General features: G+C 44.0%; 1 protein-coding gene across 1 annotated transcript in view; it reads left to right on the forward strand.

The window, feature by feature from the left end:
* The window catches only part of LOC139644443 (zinc transporter ZIP11), a gene marked incomplete at its 5' end in the record, with an annotated part of 20,205 nt that continues 3,701 nt past the window's right edge, over positions 1-16,504 (forward strand). The window contains 2 exons of the mRNA XM_071519793.1: positions 1-172; positions 14,751-14,820. Coding sequence (XP_071375894.1) covers positions 1-172; positions 14,751-14,820 — 242 coding nt within the window. The remainder of the gene's footprint in view (positions 173-14,750; positions 14,821-16,504) is intronic.

Below are 16,504 nucleotides of genomic sequence, written 5' to 3' on the forward strand. Positions count from 1 at the left end.
GCAGATAAGATCGAGAACGGCGACGTGTACCAGAGGAGGAGAGGAGCGCAGGCCGGCAGCTCAGAGGGACAGGAAACAGGAAGCAGACAGCAGGAAGGGGCGGGCCAGGCAGCGAGCAGCTGGAGACGCATCCTCCTCCTCATCCTGGCCATCACCATCCACAACATCCCAGGTGAGAACCACTGAAGAAATCCTGGTTGACTGACAACTGTCCTTTTTGCACTCCCCCTCCATCACTGTTCTTCAGCGAATTAATACCACCGTACAAAATGGCTTCTTCAGACCTTTAGTGTTTAACTGAAGACCAAATCATATTATTAGTATTTGTCTGATGATGCAGATGGGAATATACAGATTTAGTCACTGTTGAAGGCCCACTGTTTACTGCATCCTGGCTGAACTACTGCTGCACTTTGGTTCTGTCCCCAAAGAAAATTTGTTTTGAAAAATTAAGTTTCTCTCACAGGTCTGTTAACTAGTAGGTTGAGAAACACTATTTTGTGTGACAGTATGCTATATTGAGTCAACTATAACTACACAACATTCAAGAATTACATGTCTGCAGTTGTAATAAAGGATGGGTGCAGGGCGACTGCATGAAGGGAGACAGCAGCTGTCACTGTACTTTTTCAGGAAATAACTCATGCAGCATGACAAAAAGAGATGAAAACAACTAATGGGCTAGAAAGTCAACAGATAACACCCAACGACCAATTAGGCGACAGAATGCCTACAGTGGAACAAAATCTCCTTTAAACTTATGCCATTCAAAATATAACACACAGCAAACCTTTCCATCCTCTTTTTTCATCCTTTTCTTCCTCATCTTCCTCTTAATTGATGTACATGATGTTCTCAGTTATGATGCACCTTCCCGTCTCAAACTAAAGCTGCTGTTTTAATTGTAAGTCATTGTCAGACATACAGTATATACAAAGAAAAACACTGTTATCAGCTAACAATGGATAAGTACTCAATAACGGCCAATACTAGAAAGTCCTCAATATCTGAATTATGGGTGAAAAACAAGCATTGGTGCATCTCTCGCCATGCGGTTTGATTAAATATATATAATGTGAAACGTGTCATGAGCCATCGATCTGCTCACATCAACGCACAGCATTCTTAATTAACAAGAAAATGGAGTTTGAGATGTTTGAACGATTTTCCATGTCGGACCTGATTGATTTCCATTTGTTCCATCAGGCCAGACTAACGGCAACATCATTTTCATAGTGCGTAATGATTGTTCCAGGAAGTGCGGACAAGAGAAGCGAATTAGGGACACGTGTGGCGAGGAGGAGGGAAGTAGCTAATCAGAATCAGCAGAGAGCGCTCCGCTGATTCACTGTGCAGGATGGTGTGGAAGGGCAATTCAATAATGGGGCACTGCATACACCATATTTCTCATAATTATAACATATGCATGCACTGACATGCTCCTATATATTTATCTGTAGACACACACACACACGTGCACACATACATACACTCACTTGCCAAAATAATAAAAGATTAAAAAAAAAGAAAAGAGCTGTCACATGTTTGTTAAGCAAAACCTGCACTCTGTTGTTGTTCTTAATCTGATTATCTATGCCAGTGGTTCTCAACGTGGGGTCCGGGGACCACCAGGGGTCCTTGAGGGGGTTCCAGGGGGTCCCCAGCAAAATGATGAGGTGTTAAACTTCTCTGTTACTTCATTCATAAGAGGTTAACACAGTTAGAGAATGTAGAAGAATGACTGTTTTGATCATAGTCTCACTGTTATCTCTCTACCTGCAATACAGATAGTCATGAAATTCTGGACAAAATCATATCTAACAGTGAAAATATTCCCAGATTTGGGTCAGAGACAAAATCGAATTGAATTGGGGGGTTTGTGGCTCTAATGTGGACTAAATTAGGGGTCCTTGATATGAAAAAGGTTGAGAATCACTGATCTATGCTGTTTTTTGACTTTCAATTCATGTGCAACTTTTAGATTATAGCTCAGTTTGTTGCTGAGCGTGACAATTAATCATAATTATCTGTTTTCTTGTATTAGCCTACTTGTCTTCCTTGACATTGTCTGCCAATTGCTGCTGTGGCACCTGAATTTCCTCAAGGGGATCAATAAAGTGCAATCTTATCTGATCTTATCTTAATTGACTGGTAATCATATTATTATTATCATCATATAATAATGCTTAACAAACAGGTGACAGCTCTTTTATGTTTTATGGGACACTGGTGTTCCAATTATTTTGGCCAGATACACACAGATAGATGAACACACACCTACAGTATGTACATGCACTTGTAGGTAGAGATCGTTTTTTTACCATGAGCTCCAGTAAACTCGTTAAGGAAACTCCTCCCACCCAGTCACAACTCCAACCAGCAAAACACAAAACAAAGCTGGCTGAACATCACTCAGCACAGAACTCATTAGCTTGTGACTGAAATGCTCTCAAACTCGTGATCGACCAAGTATCTCAGGTACAAATGGATCTAATTAAAGAAGTTGAGACAAACCAGGCACAGCGCTGTGATGGATTGATCGTGCGCGGCGCCTGCTCGCCACGACATAACGGTCTGAATTGGTTTTCTGTGACATATCTGAAAGTCTAGTCCAGCTCAGGGGAACGGAAGTCAGATCTCCGAGCTGCCAGGTGATTGACTTTCACACAACAGAATGATTTATCCTTTGTTTTTATTTGGCTCGGTGGCCAAGAATCTGCAGATTGCAGTTTTACACAAAACTTTGTTACACAAAACTTTCTCAGAAGCAGAGCTGCTCTGGAGGTAGAAATAATCCCATTGGTTGAGTTAAACCACAGTGGGCGGAGCCACAGAAATAAAATTTTTCTAGGTCAGTAAATTAGACTGAAGCCCAGTGAAAAAGGCAAGAGATAAGAGGAGGAAGCTAACATTATGAAGCCTAGCGCTCTTGCTATTAACTAAATGCAATCTACTAAGTTATCTAGGTTAGCTAGTTAGCCTAGCTTACCTTTCCAGTTCAAATTAGCTACGCTATCTTATAGTTATCTAGGTAAGCTAGTTAGCTAGCTGCTGACCATCCAACATCATGAATGGCATTTTGATTTTTTTTCCTATATATTTTCCCCAGATTTCCTTCTTTTCCATTCAAGTCTGCCAGTTAGCTAACTTCCACTCTGAAAAATTTTAGTTCTTTGGCTCCGCCCACTGAGGTTTAACTCCAAAAAAGACATTTGTATAACTAAAGCCCTATTTGCACAGGACTAGTATTACCTGGGGACCTCCAGTAATTTGTAATAATTGCGGAGGTCGTCTGTGATCTTAATCCCGTGCGAATCTGCCATGTCCGTAATTTGTAAAGTAAAAATTCCACCACAAATTACCTACCATATTTCGCCAAACACAGAGGTCATGTGATAATATTATTTTCTCCACACCTTTTTTCTGCCTCTTTTCCGGGGGATAATGTCAGTAAATTCGAGTAAAATACAGAGTTCGCTTATCCCGTGCGAATGCCCCGCACGAAACACAGACGTGGGGGGGGGGGGGGGGGGGGGGTACTTTCTAAATCACATGAGGTCCCCAGGTAATATTAGTCCAAATAGGGCTTAAAACTCCAATGTGCACAGCTGTAATCCTGTCACCCTCTCTCTCCACAGCAGCTGTCCTCTGTTTACTGGCTCCAGAGACTGATTGATTGAAAGGAGGGTGTGTGTTTCATGTTCATGCTTTACTCCTGAGACTGTTTCCCCAACAACTCTTCAACAATATTCACAAATGGCATGTTTGGAACTAGATGAAGGCGTTAACACCGACTCTGTACACAAACCACACACACACACACAAATAGACACACTTCACACACAAAGGACTACTAAACCACATGAGAGAGAGGGGACAAGCACCATGCAGGGTTTCTGACCAGTTGGCTTTATTGCATGAAAGTCCAAACATGAATCAGCCTCCAGCTCTGCTTTGTGGCACAACGCGGCAAATCAAACGCCTCCCGGTTGGCTGCAGGTCTGCCGCTGGGCCAAGCTTTGTGTCGCTTTGAAGTGACTTTGGCAACCGTTGCTTTTTCACATATCTTTGGGTTTTTATTAGCAGAGCAACTGGGCAGCAAAAACGGACACCCACTCCTACTTTCACGCTTGCTGGCATGAAAGCACATCTCACCAGCGATTGTCCTTCATGGTATTTGTCATTAAGACCTTCGCTTGCAAATTAGAAACCGTTTTGATGCCTTAATCAGTTGTATTTTTGAAATATTGAGTGATAAACATGAAAAATATAAACGTAATAGAGAAATAAATAATTTCATGGAAAAATTATGGGATATTTTTACTCTTGAAACATGGGACTAAAACTTCACATACTGCATTTATATTGTTCAGTATAGATGGGTATTGATATACACCTTGAAGAATGAAAATCTTCTAATGCTCTTTTACCTATTTGCTTGTAAAAAGACATCCAGCCATTGTAGAAGTTTCATGCATTTGTCCTACATCTATCCTGCGTTAGCACTGAAGACAAGTCCATCTTGAATGCTAAACCCTAGAACCAAATTAGTATGTTGTAAAGCAAAACTCTAAGGGCGTTTTCACACCTGTTCCTTTAGTCCAGTTAAATCGGACTCCGGTTCGTTTTCCCCCTTGGTGCAATTCGTTTGGGCGGGTGTGAACACAGTAATCGCACTCGGGTGCGGACCAAAACAACCGCACTGAGACCCTTTAGAGGAGGTGGTCTCGGTCTGGTCCCAAGCAAACTCTGGAGCGGTTCGTTTGTGGTGGGAATGTGATCCGACCTCGATCCGACCCAACTACCAGGTGTACTCAATTTACTCCGTAAGTTTGAGCTAAACGGCTCCTGTAGCCAGGTATAGCAGGTATACCAGGTATAGCAGGTACAGCAGGTACAGCAGGTATAGCAGGTACAGCAGGTACAGCAGGTACAGCAGGTATATCAGGTATAGCAGGTACAGCAGGTACAGCAGGTACAGCAGGTACAGCAGGTACAGCAGGTACAGCAGGTATATCAGGTACAGCAGGTACAGCAGGTATATCAGGTACAGCAGGTATAGCAGGTACAGCAGGTACAGCAGGTACAGCAGGTACAGCAGGTACAGCAGGTACAGCAGGTATAGCAGGTATAGCAGGTACAGCAGGTATAGCAGGTATAGCAGGTACAGCAGGTACAGCAGGTACAGCAGGTACAGCAGGTATAGCAGGTATAGCAGGTACAGCAGGTATAGCAGGTATAGCAGGTACAGCAGCTATAGCCAGTATAGCATTTTCAAGACGTTTCCTCGAAGTGCATTGGGCATTCTGCTGGTACAGTGTTGCCTGGTATATTTCCCAGATAATTACAACAGTTATGAGCAAATGCCAACTCTGCTGTTGCTCCATGTCACATAGCAATGTGCACTAGTCCAGAACACAGGACCTTCTTGCTGTATTTACTTTCTTGCTCCCGCCCCAGACACATCTGACCAATAAGCGGAGTGAACGTTCTCACCTGGTTTGTACTGATGCATTTTGGTTCGCTTGGATTTTTCTCTGTGTGAAAAGAAACCGAACCAAGGGGAAAACACTCCAAGTTTACAAACTCATCAACTGATTCGGACCAGAGCAAACGAACTATAGGTGTGAAAACGCCCCAATATCTCTCAACCAATTTCTTACAAGACCATCCCTTGTAACTCCCTGAGAAAATGAAAAAAAAAAAAAAAATCCTCTTGAAGACGGGGCAGAAGTGCAGCAGTTTTTCAGCAAGTGGGCACTTTAAACATGAGACTCCTGCATTGGCAACATTTGCATACAGATACATCAGTGAAACAAGGCACGATTCCCAAAGCCATATTCATTTGATGGAGGTTGTGTGCAGGCCTTGATTAAGATACACCCCTGGAACATTAACTCTGCCCTTGACTGAGCCTCTGCTGCAACCTCTTTGGCTGTTTGTCGAACCTAATAGGTTTCTTCAGATCTCGCCTCCCTTATTTCTTGCTAACTCATTACCCGACCGATCTGATGAGAGTGTGTGTGTGTGTGTGTGTGTGTGTGTGTGTTTCTGTGTGTGTGTGTGTGTGTATCAATTTACTCTGGCAAGCCCCTGATTTGAGCAATATTGGAGTGGAGAGATAGGAAAGCGTAGATGACATGTTGCCACATGAGCTGCATCAGGAGGTGTGACCGAGAAGTTACGAGACTGTGGAAGCTGTTGCCATGCCTACTGGTATGTGTGTGGGTGTAGGTGTGTGCGTGTGTGTGTGTGCGTGTGTGTGTGTGTGTGTGTGTGTGTGTGTTGGGTGCACTTATGATTTGATACAGTATACATCAGCGTTCATAATACTTGCAAAAACAAATGTCTAGACTTGTCATTTCATTTTTTAGAAGTCTATAAAGGACAGTGCTGTATCATTATAACAAGTGCAGCCTTTGTTGCTCATTTCCAAAGTAATATTATTTATTTATCTATTTCTGGGAGAAGTAATTCATTCCACTACCTGTTATATTACTTATTCAAATTCAATTCAAATTACTAGATTTTCTGCGAGGACCTTCATTTGTGCAGTGTAGGGACAAGACAAATAGGACAATCACAAAACAATCATGAATCACAGTCATCAACATAATAGATACTCCTTCTCTGCAACTATAATTAAAATACTACTACTACTATTACTGATATTACTCAGAGCAACAAGGAGATTCCACCACACATCAGCTTCTTTGGAGGAGAATGGGCCGTCCGGTGCCTCTCAGGCAGAGAGAGCGAAAATGAAGACAGACTCACTGCAGCACACGGACAGTTTGGCATCGATACGACAGTCTTTGCACCTTCAATAAAAGGCCAAACTGTCCGTGTGCTCCAGTGAATCTTTTATCGGAATTACTCAGTTCCCTCTCCTGTGTGAAGGATCAGGGGAACCGAGCAGCGCCGATGTCCAACTTCCCGTCCTCTTTTTGTTCGATAAAATCAAAGTGGTGGGCGTCCTGCACTTCCACAGCGAGATAATCAGCTTTACTGCCCTATTTTCATCTGGCTTAGGTTGAACCCTTCATCTTCAATCTGATATTTAGTGGTAAGAAAACATCTTTCTTTTTTATCTGTAACGGTAATATTAAAGCTGCATTAGGCAGTTTTGCACATTGGCAGCCCCAAATGAGAGTGAGAGGAAACTGTTTGAAGAGCTTCATTACCCAGAAATAATGCAACATGAAGTCAGTAACCTGCACACTCCATGGACCTGATTGTCTTCTTTTTAGTGGCTGGTGGACGCTCTTCTCTGCTGCAGCTCCACTTTGTGATTTAGGTCAATAAGACAGGTGCATTTTTACATAAAAGCTTGCCAAGTGCAGCTTAATACTCACATTAAAATGGTAATTTGTTACACCATTCGTGACTAGAAAAGGTAATATCACTGAAACATGTTAATATCCAACTATGAAATTACATTTTTCCCCCAAGGCACCTTACAGCAGTGGTTCTCAACGTGGGGTCCAGGGACCACCAGGGGTCCTTGAGGGGGTTCCAGGGTCAAATTGATGACTTGTTACAGTTCAGCATTATTTACAAGAAGTGAACACAATTAGAGAGTGTAGTAGAATGATTATTTTGATCATAGCTTCACTGTTATCTCTCTATGTGCAATATAGTCATGGAATTCTGGACAAAATCATATCTAACAATAAAAATATTTTCAGATTTGGGTCTGAGAGACAAATGGGGGCCGTGTCCTCAATAAATTAGGGGTCCTTGATATGAAAAAGGTTGAGAATCTCTGCCTTACGGTACCATGGGTGCACATATTGCCACAGTGGGACTGGAACCCCTGACCCTGGCAGTGTTAATGCCTTGCTCTATCTATCTATTGAGCCACAGTGGGAATTGAACCCCTAACCCTGGCAGTGTTAGGCGGTGGCCACACTGATCCGTTGTGTCTCTCCTTCTACATTCATTTCAATTCATTTTTCCAGTGACAGCTGTCTGTTGTCCGGACAGGACTGATGACGCTCCGTCAGATTTCGATCCATTTTGACGGACGGAAAGTTCAACCCTATTGAACCATTTCTTGATGGACAGATCCTTCACCCTCCGTTTAGCCAATTAGAGACGTTGCTGCGTTTTTTTTGAGAAAAATAGCGTCAAAACAGACTCATCAAAGGATTACAAAAACAAAGATAAAACAGAGAAAGCCTGGTATAACTCTTACGAGGATCAGTCTTTAACAATGATCTTCCTGTCCACGTCAGTTTCTTATTTGATTTATACTGTATAGTCTGTTTCTTGGTTTTTCAATGGAGTAGCACTAGCCCTCTTGATATGTTTTCTCTTTCTTCTGCCTCACCCACCATTTTGTCGCTCCAACACAGTCCAACGTCAATGATTACATCAGTTTGCGAACCTCTAACCCTGGCAGTGTTAACGCCTCGTTCTTCCCAGCTGAACTACACACACACAGCAGCTGCATAATATGTACCGATCTTCAAAGCGGCGCTGAAGGCTTCATGACACTGTGGGGACAGGACCTGACAGCAGCTTGGTCTGTCAGGCTGAGCAGGAGATTGATGGCTGTCCTTTTCTCCCACCATTAGGCTCGATTCCTGTTAGAGTGATGGATGAAGCAAGGCTCGCTGGCGGCTACTGCTAGTGTTTGGTGTGGGTGAGAAGAGAGGGAGAGAATATTGAGGAGACTATTGGAAATGGAGTTGAAGATTACTCAAACACGGGAAGGAAAGGAAAGGGAGGTAGAGAGGAAGGGGAAAGCAAAGGGAAAGGAAGGGAAAGGAAGGGGGGGAGGAAAAAGAAAGGAAGGGGAAAAGGAAAGGGGAGGGGAAGGAAAGTGGAAGGAAAGGAAGGGGAAGGGAAAGGAGGGGTAGAGCAAGGGGAAAGCGAAGGGAAATGAACGGGGGGAGGAAAAGAAAGGAAGGGGAAAAGGAAAGGGGAGGGAAAGGAAAGGGAGGTGGAGAGGAAGGGGGAGAGTGAAGGGAAAGGAAGGGGAAAAGGAAAGGGGAGGGGAGGGGAAGGAAAGTGGAAGGAAATGAAAGGAAAGGAAGGGGAAGGGAAAGGGAAAGGAGGGGTAGAGCAAGGGAAAGCGAAGGGAAAGGAAGGGAAAGGAAGGGGGGAGGAAAAAGAAAGGAAGGGGAAAAGGAAGGGAAGGGAAAGGGAAAGGAGGGGTAGAGCAAGGGGAAAGTGAAGGGAAAGGAAGGGGGGGAGGAAAAAGAAAGGAAGGGGAAAAGGAAAGGGGAGGGGAAGAAAAGTGAAAGGAAAGGAAGGGGAAGGGAAACGAGTGGTAGAGCAAGGGGAAAGGGAAGGGAAAGAAAGGGAAGGAGGAAAGGGAAGGAAAGGAAAGGGTAAAGAGGCATTTTTAACCTATATTTATCCAGGTAAGCTTGACTTAGCACCATACTATTTTTCAGCAGCGCCCTGCTTCACATACACACAGTCACACACATTCACACATGGCAGCTTCCCAGTATAACAACAGTCTTTACTGCAGAGGCCACTGAGCAGCTCCAGTGCAGCAGCTGGGGGTTAAATGCATTGTGGGTAACGATAAGTTCAAACGATAAAGACGGGGAGAGTTCACTTACCCTTCCAAGAGTTTTCTTTTCCCATGTGGGATTCAAGTCACAAGCTTGCTTCTCTAACCGGATTGTGAGATATTTGAAGTGGAAAAGTAATTGAAATCAGGGCCACAGTGGAATGAAGATTACTTTGCAGAAGTTGAGTACTACAGGGGACTTCAGTGGTTTTCAGTTTTCAGCAGGTAATCGGTAATTTGTGATAGAGCACATTTTGAAAAGTCAACTCCCCAAATCTGATGATGGAGTGGGTGAGAAAACAAAGGCATAAGGGGAGACGACAGGAGAGAGGAGACTTTGATGTCATTTAATGAAACGTCTCACCAACAAAACAAATGAAAACAGTCACTCAAATCACCTTCAACGTGAACTAAAATACCCTTAAACCCTCACCAAGCGCCAGACTAATCAGAAGCGAGGGAGGAGGCAGAGTAACGGCAGGCGAGACGGAGCGGGGGGGAGAGGAGAGGAGAGGAGGAGAGGAGAGGAGAAGAGAGGAGATTAAAGGGAAGTGCGACGGGAATGAGTGTCTGCTGTGACAATGGGCTGTCAGCAGCAGTGTCGTCAGACTCGCTTAAAAGAGCATAGAACATTAAGCAGGAATTGGATAGGACCAGCCGCTGTGCTCCAGCTCTCACACACACACACACACACACACACACTCAGAAACACTCAGAAACACACACACACACACACACACACTCACTCAGAAACACTCAGAAACACTCAGAAACACACGGACCGACACAGGCTGAAAGAAACACACACACACACCTGTCCAGTACCCGCTTAGAGTTTCCGTCTGGGAGTGAAAAGAGACACACACATACACACACACACACACACACACACACACACACATACACATACACACACAAACAACAGGAAACATCTCTCATCATCGCAGCAGGACAGAATTGAAGCCTTTTGTAATCTTTCGGACTCAAATCTCACTCAGCTAGACTCTGTGACTCGTCGTCTGCTGGTACAATCAGGGACAAAAGTACGACTCGACTCAAACTTCTTCAAAGTCTAAAAGACTCTGTCGTGTCTTTCAGAGCCTGACGACCCCCCCCCACACACACACACACACACACACATTATGGTCCTGCACAGTGGCAACACTATTATGGCATTATGACTTCAGTCAGATTCCCTGTCAAGCTTTGTTGTGATATGTTTCTGCCCCGTTTCTGTCTGTTTCTCCTCGCTTTTAGAGGAGAGAACAAACCCAATTAACACCCGATACCCATTCTTTCTTAAAGGCTGAGTAAGTGAGGCTTTCACTGCCCCATAGCACAAAATGACCATAATATATCTGTGAGGGGTCGATGGGGATGTTGATCAATACCAATGACTCAACAATTACTTCAAAAGGTGCAGACATTTCTTTTTTTTTTAAGAGAATTTTTTTGGCATTTTTGCCTTTATTGGACAGCTCAAAGCAGAGGGAGAGACAGGAAGAACTGGGAGAGAGAGAGAGGGATGACATGTGACAAAGGTCCTGGTCCGGATTTAAACCGAGGACGTTGCGTTTACATGGTACGCACCTTAGACCAGTGATTCTGAACCTTTTTCATATCAAGGACCCCTTGTTTAGTCCACATTGGTGCCACAGACCCCCATTTGATGAGACTTTGTCTCTCGGACCCAAATCTGAGAATATTTTTATTGTTAGAGATGATTTTGTCCAGAATTCCATGACTATCTGTATTGTAGGTGGAGAGATAACAGAGAAACTATGATCAAAACAGTCATTCTTCTACATTCTCTAATTGCGTTAACTTCTTGTAAATGAAATAATGTTGAAGTTTAACAATTTATCAATTTGCTGGGGACCCCCTGGAACCCCCTCAAGGACCCCTGGTGGTCCCCGGACCCCACGTTGAGAACCACTGCCTTAGACCACTGAGCCACCAGGACGCCCAGGCGCGGACATTTCTGGCTTTCAAAACCCTCCTTTCCGACCCGTTTTCTCTTTTGGAACAAAAACTCCTCGCTCATTGAACTTTGAAAACTCTCCCAACGCCCCTTAACTCGCATTGTCAGCTGCTCAGCGGTGCTACAAGCAACCCAGTTTTGTAAGACATTTCCGACACAAAGACTCACAAGCCTCGACTCACAAGCCATAAAAGCAAATGTCAAACCAGTTGTTATTAATCCAGTATCCAGCATGGTGACATACTGTATTAGCTTTTCACTAGACATTTCTGTTGGATCTCTGCTCTAATTAGCTAACATACTCCTCTCTGTTGTGAAAATGTGACTTTACTGTTTGATAATTACAGGCCAAAGTGACTCGTGGGGGAGGAGAGGAGGGGAAGAGAGGGGGTGGTGGGGGTGAGGGGGGGCGGGGGGTGCCAGAGATTTGTGTCGGATTAGATGACTTCAATCGATCTTCACTTTGATCTGTTCACTGATAAAGGTCAATCGATTACCTAATGCCCCTTTCATAAATGTGTCAAGTATCATGTTTTTTTTTATAGAAATTCAGCTCTCAGGAGGTATTGTCTCCTTTGCTGCCACCTCCCACCACACACACACACACACACACACACACACACACACACACACACATTACAGCACCCCAGTCCTTTGCTCCGCAGCATGTTGTCTCGCCTCAGACTTTGCCTGAACGCTGAAACTCTCTCTCCGCTCCCGTTGCCTTCAGACAGATGAAGGTGTTTGAGCGCAGGCGGGGGTTCCCTCCGGCCCCCGCGGCGCTCCACACCGTCCCGCAGGATTGAGACGGATGGGGGGGGGGGGGGGGGGAAACGGGACCCGCGGTGTAACTGAAGGCTGCTTTTTTCGCCGTAATGGCCCGGCGGGAGCTTGATTAGAGCCGGCGGTGCGTTGTTATCAGAGGGAATGATGGGCATTAGATGGTGATGAAGTGCCCTCCGAGCTGGGAGCCCGCGGCCCGAGGGGAGAACAGGATATCGATCGCTCACTCTCCTTCATTTGCCTCCTCGCTCTCTCTCTCTCTCTGATTTGCCCACCCTCCCACGTCTTCCCTCTGTCTTTCTATTGCCATTTCCTCTCTTTCTCTCGCTGCTGTTTATGTTCCTTCTCTCATTCGCTCTCATTTCCCTTAATAGTTCTTTTTTTTTTCTCATTTCTTCTCTGTCATTGATTGCACTCGCTGTAAGGCTCTGGCAGTGCAGGGGGAGATGGGTTAGTAATAAGGCTGGGTATTGGCAAGGACCTCACGATACATTACAATACTCTACATAATTTACTGAAAATGTAAAAATAGAGCTGAAAATACAACTTGCTGTGTACCACCTGAGTACTAATATGTACATCACATTATATTGATAACTCAGCGGACAAATCGAGTCAAAACTATTTAATTCAAAGGGAAATTTAAGGACATTTTAAATCCGTTTAAAACATGAATAATATTTTTTTATGTATCGATACGAGGGGCTGGAAAATCGATACAGTATCATGGAAAAAAATATTGCAATACTCAGCTGTATTGATTTTTTTACACAGCCCTAGTTAATATTATTGCGGCGAGAGAGAGAGAGAGAGAGAGAGAGAGAGAGACAGGCAGACTACAGCACAGAGTAGACAGGAGCAGAAAGAAAGGGTCGAAAGAGATCAGTCATTCATGCGTGCAAGAGAAAAGATCGCTCTGCATCCATATGTGATATAGATAAATACCTAAGAAGCCACTTTTTACTTCCTGCTCGCTGCACTTTGGCTCCGTTTTCAGCCATCAGAGGTAACGAGTTGGTTGAGAGACACCAGAGTTTTGTACACTAATTTGTTTCCAACCTTTACATCATTCAAGAAAGAACTGTCCAAAGTACTAATCCTGGATTCCTGCAGATTAAATGCATGTAAGGGAAGTTTGACAGTGGCCACTCCACTCACCTTGAGTATTTTACACTTCGTTTATGGTGGAGTAGGAATTGTGTTGTTTGTACTTTGACTTTTTGGGGATTTGATCCTCGGCCAGCAGGGATCCAGGGGCAGGTGACTAAACCGCCCGACTGTCTCGGGGCTCTCCTTCCACAACGTTTCCTCTTTGATGCTTACTCTTAACTTGGTTAATTATGCTAGCCATGAAAACAGATCAGGAAATTACCACATTTTAGCACGGCGATTAGCGAGCCAGCTAATGGCATAACAGGACGTGACTGCTTGTCAGCTTTTGAAGTAATTACTGTTTTTTTTTCTCCTCTGTGTTTTTGGTATGGAATGCAAAACAGCTTGTAATCCTGGCTGACGCACCGGTGCACGTGCGCACACAGACACCCACCCACCCACACACACACACACATACACACACCTCTCTCTCACACATACACACACGCACACACACACCTCTCTCTCACACATACACACACACGCACACGCTCACAGACACCGTGTTCTGCGACCTTTTCACTTTTGGTTTGAATGCGGTGTGCTTTAAGTATGCATGACAGGCATAACAAATGAGACAAATGGGACGTGAGAGGAGAGGGACGAGGTACAGGGAGAGCAGAGGATGCAGGGAGGGAACGGAGAGAAGATCTATACAGTGGGAGCCATTGTAGAAATCCCACTTCATGCATTTATCCTGCAGCTATTCTGCATTAGCTGCAGGGTAAATATAATGAAGTGTCAGTCATAGAAGTCCCCCATCATGCATTCATCCTGCATTAGAACTACAGACAAATCCGTCTGGCTAGTATCTTGACCAGATAATTACTTGTAATTCCCAGCACCTTTTTAAAGAGAGTAAAACCTGTTTGCTCATAATTACTCTTGTGATGATAGAGCCAAAGTGCAGCAGTCGTTCAGCAAATAGGTAGTAAACAGAGGGACTTCTTCTATGAGGGCTTCGTCTGTAGATGTAGATGGGGAGGGAAGATGAAGAAGGAAGATGATTATAGAGGATAAGACCAAAAGAAAAAAAATGGAGTACAATAAATGCCATGGAGTAGAGACGCCCAGTGGCTGCTGTTAGTTTCTAAAAGGAGCTGAGAGGCTTCTGATATTGGCTTTTTTCTGTATTTTGTGTTTTTTTTGCAATGATGTTTTCCCCTCCTCCTCCCCAAAATTTAAGCTTTTCTTTTTCAAATAAGTGATTTATTTATAGAGTGCTTTTAAGAAAGTGCTTCGAAGAATACGAGGGACACAACGCAGATACAAGCGAGGATAATTTGCGTGTTTTTTGTTCTGCAGAGGGCTTGGCCGTGGGGGTCGGATTCGGCGCCATTGGGAAGACCTCATCTGCCACTTTCGAGAGCGCCAGGTAAGACCAGTACCGAGGCAAACACACACACACACACACACACACACACACACACACACATCTCTTACCAGTGGGATCGGATAAACAAGGTTCTGCACGCAACAAGGCCTTTTCTTACGGTGTTTTGTCTATATCAGGGTCATAATAATAACCCCACCCTTATTATTTTATTCCTGGATCATTGAGTATTCCTCATAGCAAGGTGAAAAAATATACAAAAGTACCGTCCCCTCTCACAATGCGGCCATCTTGTGTTTTAGCCTCAGGAGGAAAACGGAATGCTTCTCTCTAGCCAAAAACAGTGCTTGACCCTCTTTTATGATTATTTTTTTTAGGCATTTTTGCCTTTATTAGACAGTTCAAAGTAGAGAGAGAGACAGGACAGGTTTGGGAGAGAGAGGGGAGGGAAGGTTCTGGGCCGGATTCAAACCCAGAACGTCACGTTTACAAGGTACTCACCTTTGTGAGTGACCAGTGATTCTCAACCTTTTTCATATCAAGGACCCCTAATTGAGTCCACATTAGGGCCACGGACCCCCATTTGATGCGTTTTTGTCTCTTGGACCCAAATCTGAGAATATTTTTATTGCTAGATATGAATTTGTCCAGAATTCCATGACTATCTGTACTGTAGGTAGAGAGATAACAGAGAAACTATGATCAAAACAGTCAAAACAGTTCTTCTACATTTTCCAATTTCCTAACTTCTTGTAAATGAAATAATGCTGAAGTTTAACAATTCATTAATTTGCTGGGGACCCCTGGAACCTCCATCAAGGACCCCTGGTGGTCCCCGGACCCCACATTGAGAACCACTGCCTTAGACCAGTGAGCCACCAGGACGCTCCTCGATCCCCCTTTTACTTTCACAGATGGAAGAGGTGTATGTGACCAAAAAAAAAAAGGTATATTCGATTGTACAACTGGGTGGCAGTGGCATTAGCAGGGCCTGAGGTTTTATTAGGCACAAACTGTTGGACCATGGGGGGATCAGGTCCGGACAGAATACAACAGTTCTGTGTTGTTCTGCTGTGTGCTGCTGACATCTGGTGGTTAAGATTTGGCACTGCAGAAGGCAAAGGGGAGCAGGAGTTAAAGTGATGTTGAACTCTGGTAGGGTACCTTGGGTTGTGTATCTTCCTCCATGATAAACCCCCCCCCCAAAAAAAAATCAGTGATTCTGTGATCTGTTGCTCTGGTAGGAGACTGGAGAAGGAACAGTCTGAAAATCACACTTCTAGCACATAAACCAATGCAAAGATTCTGACAATATATTAAAAAAAATTAGTCATTCTGCTGATATTTTTAAGTGAATCGCTTTCTCAATGTTTAAACCTTGTGTAACACCGAAATTCTTCCGACCGGATTTCGGTGTTACAGTTGGTTTAATAACATAAAAAAACGTACTACTACTTAACAAATGTGCTAGAAGTGTGATTTTCAGACTGTTCCTCCATACAATGGCAGTTAATGGAGAGAGAAAAAAACACAATTCTCCAGTCTCCTCTACCGGAGCGACAGATCACAGAATGACTGATTTTGGGGTTTTATATCATGGAGGAAGAGACACAACCCAAGACACTACCAGAGTTCAACATCACTTTAAGCAGACATGCAGTGAAAAGTGGGACTTCCACAAGGGCTACGTTTTTATCCTCCTCTTCCTTCTCAGCCCTCTCCTTAT

The sequence above is a fragment of the Centroberyx affinis genome, unplaced genomic scaffold (assembly GCF_046629955.1).
Source record: "Centroberyx affinis isolate AG114_WGS23_722 - 3 ecotype Tasmania unplaced genomic scaffold, CSIRO-AGI_Caff_v1 ptg000740l_1, whole genome shotgun sequence".
Classification (NCBI taxonomy): domain Eukaryota; kingdom Metazoa; phylum Chordata; class Actinopteri; order Beryciformes; family Berycidae; genus Centroberyx; species Centroberyx affinis.